This window comes from Ornithorhynchus anatinus, chromosome 2, assembly GCF_004115215.2.
Source record: "Ornithorhynchus anatinus isolate Pmale09 chromosome 2, mOrnAna1.pri.v4, whole genome shotgun sequence".
Taxonomy (NCBI): domain Eukaryota; kingdom Metazoa; phylum Chordata; class Mammalia; order Monotremata; family Ornithorhynchidae; genus Ornithorhynchus; species Ornithorhynchus anatinus.
This window is the reverse complement of record NC_041729.1, coordinates 55,883,395-55,898,917: the sequence shown is the minus strand read 5'-3', so window position 1 is coordinate 55,898,917 and position 15,523 is coordinate 55,883,395. Positions and strand designations below refer to the sequence as shown.

The 15,523-nt window shown below is 46.4% G+C and overlaps 1 protein-coding gene across 6 annotated transcripts in view; it reads left to right on the top strand.

Annotated features, from left to right (window-relative positions):
* The window catches only part of TXNDC11 (thioredoxin domain containing 11), a 66,803-nt gene that overhangs the window by 9,476 nt on the left and 41,804 nt on the right, over positions 1 to 15,523 (top strand). The window contains exons 2-4 of one of the 6 annotated variants that reach the window (XM_029057805.1): positions 5,066 to 5,110; positions 6,667 to 6,764; positions 14,783 to 14,912. In XM_029057805.1, coding sequence (XP_028913638.1) covers positions 5,066 to 5,110; positions 6,667 to 6,764; positions 14,783 to 14,912 — 273 coding nt within the window. Of the gene's footprint in view, positions 1 to 4,983; positions 5,201 to 6,666; positions 6,765 to 14,782; positions 14,913 to 15,523 lie in introns of those variants that run through there. The other 5 variants (XM_029057804.1, XM_029057808.2, XM_029057812.2 and 2 more) reach the window with 5 other exon arrangements.

The window sequence follows — 15,523 nt, the reverse complement described above, 5'->3', positions numbered from 1 at the left end:
CGGCAGTCGCGTTAACTAAACTACTAATTCGTATTAATGTCGGTCTTCCCCTCCGGGCTGTCAGCTCACTGTGGGCAGGGACTGTGCTAATTCTCTTGTATTGCACGCTCCCAGCGCTTAGTACAGTGCTCTGCACATAGTGAGTCCTCGATAAATGCGATTGATTAATTTGACTGTACTCAAACTTTTAATAATAGGTACCACAATTAGTTAAGTGCTTTCTACATGCTAAGTGTTGTGCTAAATACTGGGGTGGATTTAACTCAGATCCGACACGGAGCTCGATCTAAGCTGGGAAAGAGAGAGCGGGCCCGATTTTACAGAAGAAAAATACTGGTCCGCAGATAAATCGACTTGACTGAGGTCATACAGCAGGCAAGTTGGCAGAGCGGGGGTCTAGAACCCAGGTCTCTTGATTCCCAAGTCCTGTGTTCTTTTCACTAAGCCGGCTGCTTCCCTGCTCTGCACGCAGCAGGTGCTCAGATGCTTCTGATTATCTCGGGTCTACCCTGGAGCTTGTAAAGTACTAGGCATGTAATAAGCACTTATTAAATGCCATAATTAATTAAAGCGCACCTAGGGAAGAGAAAGTCGAATCGTTTAGTAAATCCATAGCTCTGGGCCGTTCAGTGTTTCCTCTGTCTCTATCAGGGTCCGGGTCGTCTTGGCTTTTATAAGAAGATAAATGGTTGGATTTCCGAATCTCTTCTCCGGCGGCCACCGTAGGGACGTGTTTCGTGAAAAGCAAGAGTAGATTCGGGTGCGGGGGGCTTGTGCACCCAAAATGTAGTCACCCCCAGGCAAGGAGCGCTGACAGCTCCCCAAAAATCCGGTCAGTGCCCCGCTGCTAAGGATGAGCAGGACTTCTGTACCATTGTAGATGTCCCTCTGACCTGCTGTGAAAGGCTCGAGAGGCCTGGAAATCTGTCGGCCAAACGCAGATGAAAGGTTCATCTGGCCTTCCCTTAAAGTAGAGGTCTAAATAAGGGGATAGGCGTTCACTTCTAGAACTTGGCTTCATTCCTAGTTTGGGTTCAGGGTTCTATCTTTTACCGTCTACTTTGCGTGAAGAGCAGCGTGATATCAAACGCCTGCTTATCTGGTTAAATTTTAACTTCTGCCTGCCTGTTGGAAAAACGTTTTCGTATCTCTCCTTGTATTAACCCGAAAGGATTCCGGGATCCTTACAGAGCCGATCAGAAGCGTTTGAGTGGTTACGCTGCACGGGGCGCTGCACTAAGCGGTTGGGAGAATGCACTAGTTAGTGGACTTGATCCTTGACCTCGAGGAGCTTACAGTCAGGTGAGGGTGACAGACAATAAACTGAGTTACAGCTAAGGAAAGCGACTGGGATTGAGGGTGGGGAGAGACCCGAGTACTTAGGTGTTCCAGGCTCAAGTGCGTAGGTGACCTGGGGAGGGGAGGGGAGAGGTTAGTCATGGAGGAGTTATGATTTTAATAGGAGCTGGAAGATGGGGAGAGCGGTAGTCTGCTAGTAGTGAAGGCGAAGGGATTTGCAGGCTGGAGAGGGAGCGAGCGAGAGGACAACGGCAAAGGAAACGAAAGCAAGGCATTAGAAGGGCCAAGCACGCCAGCCGAGTTTTCGTGGGAGACGGAGTGAAGATAGATGGGGACAGGGCGCTGACCGGACGCCTCGAAGCCGATGGTCAGGAGAGTTTCTGTTGGATGTGGAGAGTGAGGGGCAACCATCAGAGGTATTTGAGGAGTGGGGAAACGTGGTCCCTGAGGACCGCTGCAGTCGACAGAAGGAATGACCAGAGCTTGGACCTGCGTTCAGGGTTAGTTCTGTACATCTAAAGCAATGTAAGGTTTAAGATATTTGGTCTCAGATGTAGAATTACCTTAAGCTACACGAATTAGAGAAATAAAAGTAAAGCGTCTGTACACAGAGAGGGTTATAACAGGATTTTATGAGAATATGGCACTGTTGTCACGGAGGGGCGATCCGTGGGTGTGGTTGTATAGATCCACACTCGGCCGACACTCTGTTCCACGTGTGTCGGCGGAGATCGTCCTTAGCCGACTAATGCGGTCGTCACTTGTTTTAGACCTCTTTTCCCTCTTTTAGACCCTCTTGGTCTCCTGCTCAGGGAGTTGTCCCGGACCCAACCCTAAGCACAAATCCTTGGAAAAGAGTCAATTCTTCGATAACGCAAGGCCTCAGTATACATTTGGATGGAAAGTCTACTAGTCCCGGCTCCGCCACTTGTCTGCTGTGTGACCCTGGGAAAGTCACCTCACTTCTGTGGGCCTTAGTTCTCTCATCTATAAAATGGGGAGCCTCACGTGGATCGTGGAATATGTCCAACCTGATTAGCTGGTGTCTACTACAGTGCCTAGGACAGTGCCTGGCACATAGGAAGCACTTAACAAATACGGTGGCCTAGTGGATAGAGCACAGGCCTGGGAGTCAGAAGAACCTGGGCTCTAATCTCGGCTCTGCCACTCGTCTGCTGTGTGACCTCTTTATTCCGTCGTATTTACTGAGCGCTTACGGTGGGCAAAGCACTGTACTGAGCGCTTGGGAGAGTACAGTAGAACAACAGACACGTTCCTGCCCACAACGAGCTCACAGACTAGAGGGGGAGACAGACATTAATATAAGTAAATAGATATATTACAGATATATACGTTCGTGCTGTGGGGAGGGGACGGAGGATGAATGAAAAAGCAGAAAGGACAGAGAAGAGGAGAGGAGGACTTAGGGAAGGCTTCTCGAAGGAGATGTGCCTTCGATAAGGCTTTGAAGTGGGGGGGGGGGGGGGAAGCCATTATCTGTCAGATATGAGGAGGGAGGGCGTGCCAGGCCAGAGGTAAGATGTGGGCGAGAGGTCAGCTGCGAGATTGACGAGATCGAGGTACGGTGAGAAGGTTAGCACTAGAGGAACAAAGTGTGCGGGCTGGGTCGTAGTAGGAGAATAGCAAAGTGAGGTAGGAGGGGTCAAGGTGATTGAGTTCTTTAAAGACCTCGGACCAGTCACTCAACTTCTCTGTGCTCGGTTCCCTCATCTGTAAAATGAGGACTAAGACTGAGCCCCTTGCGGGACAGGGATTGTGTCCAACCTGATTACTTGTATCTGCCCTAGTGCTTAGAACAGTGCCGGGCACGTAGTAAGTTGTTAAATACCATAAAAAAAAAAAACCAAGAACAAAAAACAAAGAAGCAGTATTGCTTAGTGGACAGAGCGTGGGCCTGGAAGTCAGAGGATCTGGATTCTAGTCCCTCGTCTGCTGTGTGACTTGGGACAAGTCACTTCACCTCGCAGTTACGTTCGTTACCTCATCCGTAAAGTGAGGACGTGGACTCTGTCCAACCTGATGATCTTATATCTACACCAACACTTAATACATTGTCTGGCAAATAGTAAGCACTTAAGTACCGTAAAAACCAGAAGAAAAAAAAAAATCCTGTTGGGGAACCACGACGTGCTCGTTCAACAACACGTAGTCATTCACAGAAGAAGTGGTTTCGGTGCGCCATCCATCCGAGAGTGAATATTAGGGCTCAGGTTTGCCTCAGTGGACAACATAAGCCCAGAATTCCAGGAGAACTGACTGGAGGATGGTTTGGGTTTGGGTAATTTAATCGAAGGAAGCAGTGACTCTGTGACACTCGGAAGGTCTGAGCACTTCCACTTAGACACAGATGACTGGCTCAATAGTATTCCCGTACAAAAATTTGAATCTAAATTGCAACTGGTAGTTTAAAATATGTTTCTCTAGCCGAATATGGCAATACAGATGGTTTTCTTCATTAAGCTTTTAGGGGTCCGTTAATCTAAGTTTTAACGTTTGGCCTGGTCCGTGTCTCCATAGATGGATTAAGCGTATGCGTAGGCCAGTTGGAAGCAAATGGCTGAGGTTTTAGCGTAGGTCAATAGTAAGAAACAATTTAATATGCTTCTCTAGGATCTATCTCTAGGAGCTATGTGTCCTTCAATGAGATTCTTTTCTTTAAATATTTTTGAAGGAAAATTCCGTGTGCTGTATATGGAAACGCAACAAATCCTAACTCTTGGTTCCAAAACTCTCCACCTCATCTCTTAATTTTCGAGAAGCAGTAGGCAGAGCACAGGATTAGGAGTCAGAAGGACCTGGGTTCTAATCCCAACTCGGCCACGTGGCTGCTGTGTGACTTGGGGCGAGTCACTTAACCTCTGTGTGCCTCAGTTCCCTCATCTGTAAAATGGGGATTAATACCGGGAGCCCCATGTGGGACATGAGCTGTATCCAACCTGATGATCCATATGTACGGTACCCGACACATGGTAAGCGCTTAAGAGGTACCATAAAAAAAAGTTATTTTCTCCTACCTTATCCGAGCTCGCATTCTTTAGTCCTCCCAAGCCAGTCTTCTCACTGAATCTGACGTGCAACTCTCGGACCACATCGTTCCAGCCTTCTTCCCCCTCTGTGAAACTTCCTTCCCTCCTTCCTCCTTCATTTTCCAAGCCACCTCCTCCACGAGGCATTCCATGAATAACCCCACTCCTTTCTTGATCGCGCTTCCCTGTCAGCTTTCGGGTATGTTTGCCGTTCGTTTAAATTTGGCAATTTATGTTCCCTTCTCACCCCCGTCGGATTTTGCAGCCCCGAAGGATAGGAACTGAGTTATGATGTTGTAGGGACTGTTGTCAGGGGTGATGGCGGAACCTTGCAAAAAAGAGAATAGACCTGTTAGACACCCACCATCTCTTAAAGCAACCTGGCAAGGAGAGAGACATTGAATATTTTAATGGGTATATAGTCATTTGCCATATTTTTGCATCAGATCAAGAACAAGCATGGGCGTATTATCTCTCCCCCCGCCCCGCCCGCCAGTGACGTTGTGATGCTCATTATTTCATTTACTATGACACTTTTTACGGTGGGCTTGACTTTTTTTGGTCTTTCAAGCGAGGGTTTTGTGTTGCCAGAGTTTCTAATCGCTGCTTGTTTTGGGGGTTTTATTTTGTTTTTTAGCCGTGCAAAAGATGTGATTATGCCAGCAAAGCCACCAGTAAATTTCTTCTCTTCAAGATCCCCTGTCCTTGACCTCTTCCAGGGACAACTGGACTATGCAGAACACATTCGTCAAGACTCAGAAGTGGTACTGTTGTTTTTCTATGCACCGTGGTGTGGGCAGTCGATTGCCGCAAAGGGAGAAATTGAACAAGTAGCAAGTAGACTTGCAGATCAGGTAATTCCAATGGAGAAATAGTAACCGATAATACAATAGCTGCGGTATTTGCTAAGTGTGTATTAATGTACCCAAACTGTACTGCGCATTGGGATCTTTGATTGGCTAGATATGAGATAATTAGGTTGGGCACAATTCCTGTCCCACGTGGGACTCTCGGGCTAAGTAGGAGGGAGAGAAGCCTAGAAAGCGGCACAGGGTCTCGTTCGTGTGTTTTGTTGTTTTTTTAAGACTGGACTCAATTTAGTCAGGGGCAGGAACTGGATCCCTGGGAGAAAGGGAGACAACAGAATAGATCACAAATTCCACATTTGGATGGGAGAGCTCTGGTTTGGACTCAAGATAGCCTGTACTAATTCCATAATAATAATAATACTGGCATTTAACCTCTCACAGTGTGCCAAGCACCAGACTGAGCCCCGGAATAGATAGAAGATAATCTGGTCGGACACAGTCCCTGTCCCACATAGGGCTCACCGTCTAAGTAAAGTATTTAAACCCCATTTTACAGGTGAGGGAACTGAGTCCCAGAGAAGTTAAGTGACTTGACCGGTGTCATACAGCAGGCAAGCGGCAGGGTGTGACTCTCAGGCCCGTGCTCTTCCCACTAGACCGTGCTGCTTGACTTCTCGGGCTGGAAGTGGAGTGGGGTGGGTGGGGGTGGGCTCTCACTCTCAGCAGTCACGAGGGAGCTGACGTGTATTTTTGTGGAGAATTGTTTGCGTGGAGAAGTGGCTGCCCACCAAGGCTGCAGTCCCTCCTCTTCCGCCATCGGAGGTGAGGTGAGCCCAGCCCGGTACCGGCCTGTCTTGGGGTCCAGGCTTTTGGAGCTTGCCTCTGGGCAACCTCAAAATTTAGGGGCCTGCCCAGATTGTACTTTCCAAGCGCTTAGTACAGGGCTCTGCCCGCAGTAAGCGCTCAGTAAATACGATTGAACGACTGAATGAATACTGGCTGCACTCGGGAGAATTTTCCCAGAGCCGCCTTGCCGAAAGGGAGTGTCGATCCAAATGGGCCCGATGCGGTTAAGTCCGAAGGGCGAGCTGATTTGAATGGACCCGACGCACTTGAGTCCGAATGCCTCCCTGTTACGGGGGCCGAAGCTAAACCTGGCTCAGGTAGGTCCAGGGAGCCCACCCTGAACGGCCGAGGGGGCTAGCAGGAGCAGGAAAGGATTATAAACAGAACAGGGAAGGGTCCTTGGGTCCCTAACACTTTTAGCCCCCCCGTGAGGCGGAAGGTACGTTTTCATCACTTTGGGGGTTAAGCCACATGTTTCCCCTTATTTCCCTTTCTTCCTTTTCATTAGAAATTGCGTGTGTGCATGTGCAGTAAGCTGTTGGCCTGCTACACGGATCTTTTCATTTGCTATTGGCGTCTTTTTTTTTTCTTTTGTCATTTCCCTACTCTGCAGTTAACTTTCTAAGATGTGCCTTCATTTGAACACTTTGGTTTTGATTCTTCAGGTGCTGTTTGTGGCAGTTAACTGTTGGTGGAACCAGGGGAAATGCAGAAAGCAGAAACACTTTTTTTACTTTCCTGTTATATATTTGTATCATCGAAGGTAAGGAATTTACAAACAACTGACATGCAGTGAAAATTCTAACTCAGGAGTGCTTTTTAAATAACATTTACAGACGGTGATGGTCTTCCATCAAGAATGAAAGAAAGAACCTCAGTCGTGAGTCTTCAGAACTGAACCCGTGTGAAAGCAGCGAGGCCTAGAGGAAAGAGCGAGGGTGCGGTTTCTAATTCCAGCTCTGCCTCTTGTCTGCTCTGTGACTCGGGGCAAATAACCTAACTTCTCTGGGCCTCAGTTTCCTCATCTGTAAAATAGGGATCCGATACTGGTCCTCCCTCAGAATTGGAGTGCGAGCCCCACGTGTGAACGGGGACTGTGTCTGACCTGATCGTCTTGAATCTACCCCAATACTTAGCACATAGTAAATGCCTCACAAATACCGTGACGATTATTTTTACGTTTTTGAGTTTCAGCTCTCGGCCAGGACTTTTTAATCTCTCTCTCATCTCTGGCAGTTCCTTCAGGGCCATAGCGGACGGTGAATGAATTCACAGAGTCGGTGCAGCACATCGAAAAGTGCAGGGAAAACGTCTTTTACATTCAATCGATCAAGGAATCGTATTTGTTGACCGCTCTCTGTGTGTAGAGCACTGTGATAAATACTTGGGGGAGAGTACAGTATAGCAGAGTTGGTTAGACGCGTTTCCTGCCCAAAGGGACCTTACGGGAAACATGAAAATAAATTACGACTGTGGACGTAAATGCTGTGGGTCTGAGGATAGGGTGAATAAAGGGTACAAATCCAGGAGGCCTTCTCGGAGGAGATGGGATTTTTAAATAAGGCTTTGAAGGTAGGGCGAGTGATCGTTTGTCAGATAACGGGGAGGAAGTTCCATCCCAGAGGAAAAGAGTAGGTGAAGGGTCAGCGACCTGATTGAGGAACAGCCAGTCATTTGGACTTAGAACTAAATTAATGTGCTGAGTTGTAGAAGGAAATCAGTGAGGTAAGAGAGAAAGGGGTTAAGTTGATTGAGTGCTTTAAAGCCAATAGTAAGAGGTTTCTGTTTGATGAAGAGGCGGATGGGCAACCATTAGAGGTTCCTGAGGAATGGAGAAACATGGAATTAAAGTTTTTTGGTGTTTATTTTTTTTTTTAGAAAAGTGATCTGGGCTTTCAAGTAGGTGGGCTTCTGTTTCAGATCGAAAAACTACGGTAGCACCTAATTCCTTTCTAAAAGCCTGCCCTGTAATGCTGCTAATAATAATTTTCATGGTATTTGGGTTTACTGTGTGTTAATCTACGGTATTTATTGAACGCTTACTGTGCAGAACACGACACTAAGCACTTGGGAGAGTAAAGTATAACAGGGTCGGTAGACACGTTCCCGGCCCACGAGGAGCTTATAGTTTAGAGGACTGTTGTAGGTGCTGGGATTAATCAGGTCGAAAACTGTTCCTGTCCCACGTGGGCCTCACAGGTTGATTCGTGAAATTGCTGGAGTACCCCCAGAGAGGAATAACAATAATAATTGTATCTGCTGAGGGCGTACTATGTGCCGAGCACTGTTCCAAGCACTGCGGTAGGTACAAGGTAATCAGTTTGGGCACAGTCCCTGTCGCACATGGGTCTCACAGTCTTAATCCCCGTTTTACAGATGAGGTAACTGGGGCACAGAGAAGTGAAGTAACTTGCCTAAGATCACCCAGCAGACATTGGGCAGAGCCGGGATTAGAACCCAGGACCTCTGACTCCCAGGCCTTTGCTTTTTCCACTAGGCCATGCATCACTGTGGCCTATTGGAAAGAGCCTGGGCCCGGGAATCAGAAGACCAGGGTTCTGATCCTAGCTCTCTCTCTTGCCCGCTGGGTGACCTTGGTCAAATCACTTAACTTCTCCGTGCCTCAGGTTCCTCATCTGTAAAATGGGGGTTAAATGCCCGTTCTTCTTCCTTAGACTGGGAGCTCCAAATGGACAGGGACTGTATCCAACCTGATTATCTTGTATCTTCTTCACCTCTTCAGATAGTGCTTGGCACATAGCACTTAATAATAATGGTACTCGTTAAGCACTTACTGTGTGCCACTCACTGTTCTAAGCGCTGGGGTAGGTACAAGTAAACCAGGTCGGTCACAGTCCCGTCCCCCTGGGGGCTCACGCTCTCATCCCCATTTTACAGGTGAGGTAACCGAGGCACAGAGAGGTTAAGTGAGCCGCCCAAGGTCATACAGCATACATATGGCCGAGCTGAAATTAGACCCCAGGCCCTGTGTCTCCCAGGGCCATGTTCTATCCACTAGCCATGCTGCTTCTCCGTGGCTTCTTCTTGACTTAACAAATATAACTGTTATTATTCATATTATTATGAGCACCACATGTTAGCTCTGTCCCCGAAACCAAGATCTGGCTTGAGGCCTTCGGTCCTAGACTATTTTGTGTCTTTTTGGTTCTTGAAAAGCCTGTGTCTTATCGACCCTGGAAATAGAAATTTGAGCTCTGCTGACAAACTGGGCAATCACTTTGAGTGAAAGTAGTGTATGGGAGTTTCCTGGAACCTGGAGAGTTCATTTGAGTTGGGCGAATGAGAGTTAGTAGGAGTAACGTTCTTTCTTGACTGCTTACTCGGTGCAGCACACTGGCCTGAGTACTAGGTTTGCATTATTCCCTTTATGAGGACTTGCTTCCTCCTGCTTATAATTGCTTTTAGTGTCTCTCCCCTGCTAGGTTATAAGCTTTTTGAAGGCAAGAATCGCACCCTCTTAACTGTATTGTACTCTCCCAGACACTTTATATTGTGCTTCGTGCAGAGTAAGCCCTCAGTAAATACTGATTGATTTTTAACTGGCTGCATTAACATTTGTAGGCTAGACTATCTAAAACTGTCTGTCTGTTTTTGATCTCCAACAGAATTTAGCCATCGGCACTGAGAATTCAGTGGAAAAAATTCAATCCTCTTTCATTTTGCCAGGACACTTCACAAAGAAATTGTCTGCTTATTGGCACCTCCAGAGTTTAAATTGGCCTGATTCCAGGACTTGTTTATCAAACTGTTCCGTGTAGAAATTGGCTGCCTCAGGAGACTAGGGTAATTTCCTGGTAACGTCGGCAGTTTAATAAGGCACGTTATATTTACGTTCTAGGAGCTCCTTCCGTTTTTTTTTTAAATGATATTTGTTGAGCACTTACTATGTGCCAGGAAAAAGTAAGAGACATCAGGATCCTCCAAAATACTGGGGCTAAGAAAATTGGACTCATTCAGTCGTTCGTTAAGCGCTCACTGTGTGCAAAGCACTGTACCGAGTGCTTGGGAGAGTACAGTATAACAATAAACAGACACATTCCTGACCACAATGGATGTTGTCTCACTACATGAAAAAGTGTTGTCAAATTAAGCTGTTGTTTAGGGTTAAAAGTAACACTATACAAAATGAAACATTAAAGGCATTTTTGACCCTTCTACCCTTTCACCTTTCCAAATTTTTTTTTCCCAAATTGCAGTTTTTCAAGTTTAATTCTTGATCTCATCTTCTAAAAGGTGTGAGTAGCCGAGCAATTCATTTTTGTAAACCTTCCCACTGTGAAGACCGCTCTGTTTTCATTATATTTCTTCGGCTTCCCTTACTCCGTTTGCCGTCATCTTCTGTAGGAGGTGGTGACGTTCATCGAGTCACCCTGAATAGTTAGCATTTATTTCATCGCAGTAAGTCACTTTTTCTCCTCCTCTAATGGAATGTCATGGTCCGGTAACCTCACGTCAGCTTTTCAGTATTGTTGCTAATAATCTCTTAATCTTTTTTTCTAATTCATGTTTTCAATCAGAGGAATAAGTGACTGTGGAATTGCTAATTATTCTTTCTCCTGCAGTGCATCTTAAGTAGTGCCTTGTCTGTGTTATTTTGGGTCTTACGAAAGAAATACAAAGACCGTGACATTTTGGCCCAAAAGACACTGCAGTTTGTTCCTTTTTATGTTCCCTATTTGTCTTTGCACATGTAGTTCCAATTCATTAAGCCCCTCCTACACAATACAGTTAGGAAAAAGCTAAGAAGGTCACAAGGGAATGCTGCTGGTGGAAATCCAGGCAGGCTGACCTCGTCCCTCTCCAGTTCCTCCTTTCCTACTTTAACTCTGCTCTCTCCGTTCTTATCGACTCCCGTGCCTACTGCCCGTGCCGGCTGTTGCAGATGTTGAACTCCCCCCTCAAACCCTCTACCCCCGCCCCATCTCTTGCCCCTAAATACCTGTCCGTGTACTCTGTTGCTGAAATCGAAACCATCAGACGTGTTCTCCCTGTAACCTCCCCTTTTCCTCTCCAGTCCCTCCCTTCTGCTCCTTCTTCCGCTTTCCCCTCTTTCCCATCTCAAAAGAAGATTTCCTACCCCCTCTCAAAATCCATACTCTCCACCCGTGCGTCCAACTCTACCCGTGGCAGCTTAGCAAGACACTTGCCCCGTCCTGTCTTCCCTGCCTTCCCTCTGTCTTCAACTCTTCACTTTCCAGTGGGTTGTTCCCCACTGCTTCCAGTTCCCTCCAGTTATCGACCCATCTCCCTCTTACCGTTTCTCTTCGCACTCCTCGTAACAAGTTGTCTCCACTCACTGCCTGCCTTCACTTCCTCTCCACTTGTCTCCTTGACCCCCTCCAATCCTGGAAACTGCTGTCTGTAAGGTCACCATTGACCACCTTCATGCCAAATCTAAAGACCTCTACCCCTTCCTAATCCTCCTCGACCTCTCAGCTGCCTTCACCACAATGGACCACTCCCTTCTCCTGGAGACACTACCTACTCTCTCCTCCTGGTTCTCCTCCTGTTTCTCTTAACTGCTCCTTCTCGGTCTCTCTTACAGGCTCTTCCTCTGCCTCCTACCCTCTAACTACGGGAGACCCTCGGGGCTCACTTCTGGGTCCCCTTCTATTCTCCATCTCTACCCACTCGTTTGGAGGACTTTTTGGTCCCCTGACTCTCATCTCTATGCAAACGATACCCCGGTCTACTCTCCAGCCCCAATCTCTTTTCTCTCTGCAGTCTCACATTTCCTCCTGCCTTTAAGGCACCTTTACTTGGATGTCCCGCTGGCACCTCAAATTAACATGTCCTAAATAGAATTCAGTCAGTCAATCAATAGGATTTATTGAGCACTTCCTACGTTCAGGGCACAGTACTAAGTACAACTAATTAGCAGACGTGTTCCCCATTCCTAACAAGCTTACAGACATCTCCCTATCCAAACCCTGTCCTGCCCTCATCTTCCTCATTACTGTAGATAACCCCCTCTCTCGTTCATCCCACATGTTCTATCTGTTGCCAAATCCTGTCGGTTCTACCTTCCTAACGTTACTAAAATCTGCCCTTTCTTCTCCATCCAAGCTGCTGCTATGCTGATCCAAGCGCATATAGTCGTTGTGGACAGGGAATGTGTCTGCCAACTCTGTTGTACTCTCCTAAGTGTGTAGTATAGTGCTCTGCACATACGAAGCGCTCAATAAATACTGTTGACTGATATCAGATCCCACCTTAACTAGTGCATCGAGCTCCCTCTCTGACCTCCCTTCCTCCTGTCTCACCCCACTCTAGTCCTTACTTCGCTCTGCCTTCCAGATAGTTGTTGTTAAAAAAAAAAAAAATTCAGTTGGCATCTTCCCACTCCTCAGGAACATCCAGTAGTTACCCATTCCCCTCTGTATCAAATGGAAGCTCTCTCCAGATGACTTTAAAGCACTCAATTAGCTGTCTCCCATCCTATCTTACCTCGCTGATTGCCTTCTACAACCCAGTCCGCATGTTTTGCTCCTCTAACATCAACTTACTGTACCTTGAGCTCAACTGTCATCTGTTCATTTGATCGTATTTATTGAGTGCTTACTGTGTGCAGGTCACTGTACTAAGCGCTTGGGAAGGTACTCTAACCGACCCGTTCCCTGCCCACTACGAACTTACAGTCTAGAGGGGATAATTATGGTACTTGTTCAGTGCTTACTATGGGCCTAACGCTGTTCTAAGCGCAGGGGTAGATACAAGTTAAGCAGATGGGGCACAATCCTTGTCCCACAGGGGGCTCACGGTCTTCATCCCCATTTTATAGATGCGGCAGCTGAGGCCCAGAGAAGTGAAGTGACTAGCCCAAGGTGTCGCAGCAGACATGTGGTAGATCCGGGATTAGAACCCATGTCCTTTTGACTCCCAGGCCCCGGCTCTATCCTCTACGGCACGCTGCTGGACACATGCACTGCTGACCTGTTGCCCACGTCCTCCCTGTGGTCCAGAATCCCTCCCCCTTCGTATATGACCACTTTTCCCACCTTAAAAGCCTTATTAAAGTAACATCCCTTCCAAGAGGCCTTCCCCGACTAAGCCCTCCTTTCCCCCACTCCTCTCTTCTGTGTCGTCTCCGCGCTTGGATGCGTCCCCTTTAAGCACTTGATTTTCACTCCACCTCGACCACGTAGTCGTAATTCTATAGCTGTGTCCCCCACCTCGCCTTGAAGCTCTTGGAGGGCAAGGAACATTTATCATCTCTGTTGTACCCTCCTCAGTACTCTGCACACAGTAAGCATTCAGTAAATACCAGTGACTGACTCTGTGTTTTCCCTTACTAACCTTTATTTATTCGTAATTTTGAATGGAGAAGGAGCGTGGCCTTGTGGAACAAGTACGAGCCTGGGAGTGAGAGGACCTGGGGTCTAATCCAGACTCTGCCACGGGTCCGCTGTGTGACCTGGAGCAAATCACTTAACTTCCCCGTGCCGCGGTTACCTCATCTGTAAACTGGGGATTAAGTCCTTCTCCCTCCTAGTTAGACTGGGAGCCAGCCCCGTGTGAGGCAGGGACTGTGTCCCGTTGGGTTTAACGTGTATCGCCCACGGCTCTCCCTGGGGCTTAGATCAGTTCTTGACCCGTTAAGTGCCAGAATCATCATTATTAATTTTATTTAATACAGGCTCAGTTTAAAGTATATTACCTGTTTCGGGCTTTTTTGTAGATTTAAATTTTCATCAGGGAGGAATTTAACCGCTATTTGGAGAAGCAACGTGACTTATTGGAAAGAGCATGAGCTTGGGAGTCAGAGGTCATGGGTTCTAATACTGGCTCTGCCACTTATCTGCCATGTGACTCTGGGCAAGTCACTTAACTTCTCTGTGCCTCAGTTACCTCGTCTGGAAAATGGGAATTAAGACTGTGAGCTTCACGTGGGATAACCTGATTACCCTGTATCTTCCCCAGCGCTTAGAACAGTGCTCTGTACATAGTAAGCGCTTAAATACCAACATCATTATTATTGTTATTCTCTGTACCTCAGTCACCTCGTCTCTAAAATGGGGATAAAGACCGCGAGCCCCACGTGGGTCAACCTGATTACCTTGTGTCTACCCCAGCGCTTAGAACGGTGCTCGGCACATAGTAAGCGCTTAACAAATACCATCATTATTATTTTTTAAGGTACCTGTCTGCACGTTACTGGACCCGTTCCTCCTGCAGTGAGGTGGAGTAACAAACCTAATATTGAGTTGCTAGATTTCGATCTTTTTCAAGTTGCATGATTTTATTCTTCTGTGACATTTCACCCTTCAGCACTTGATTGGTTTCTAATGCTCCTTGAAGGAGAGGTCGCTTTCAGGGGTTAAGCTGTTTTAGTTCAGAGTCGATCAGAATGGAAACTGTCCGTTCCTGGGATTCCCTTAAGGGGTATGAAGGAACTTGGAGGGTCAGCTACATTTTTCATTTAAAGCCCCGGTTGGCAGTCCCGGTCCGGTCCAGCTTGGAGAGGACTAGAACGCTCCACAAGGCAGTGAACCCCTCCACCTAAATTTCAATTTACTGATCAACGTAAATTACTCCTCCCAGCCCTTTGTATGTTTTTTTTTTTTTTTAGTGCCAGTCTTCCCCACTGTTTCTCAGCTTCTTGAGGGCAGGGATCAACGCTATTGGATTTCCCTCTTCCCCAGCGCTCAGTACAGTGCTCGGCACAGAGTAAGCGCTCAATAAATACTTTTGATTATGGTAAAAATTGATGGGTTTAATGAGTAGTGTGTTTTTTTGTTGTTGTTTTTTTTTTTTAACTAGTTTTGGACCAATCGAATATAAAGGCCCCATGAGTGCTGTTTACATTGAGAAGTTTGTTCGGCGGGTGATGACACCACTTCTCTACATCCCATCTCGATCAGAATTGCTAGATTTTCTCTCAAATTATGAGGTACTCATCTCATCTTCCTTTACCCTCTGTAGTTCCAAAAGGACTTATTATATCGATAAATTCCATTTTATCAAGCAGCAGGGATTTTCTTTCATGGCACCATCATTTGCAGCATTTAGAAAATGGATTGATTATGACGGTAGATAATAAAACAACTTCCCAGATTTTCATCTTAGGGGTTTCTCTAAACACTTTTCCGTTTGGGTTTTTATGATTACATTGTTTTTGCAAAAATTTTTGGAGTCATTTTAGCAAGAGAAACTTTTGACAACTTTCCGCTTTCTGCCAGGTAAGTTTCAAAGCAGAATCTCTATGAAATTTAAAGTGCAGTTCTTATTCAACATAATTAGTATGTTGATTTATTTCCACTATTTTGCACCCTTAGGGCATTCAATACGTATTTGTGGACTTAGTGTTGAGAACACTTGAGGTAATAGCACATTAAAACTTTTGGATTGTATGTTTTATTGTGTGTGAACTGTAGGCTTTACTGTGTATTGTTTTTTTTCACTGCAGTAACTGCCCTTGTACACTTCTTTATGCCTTCAGATTTCCTAGAAATATGAAATGGCTAAATAACAGTAAGGTCAGCAGCAGTAGAGTAGACCATT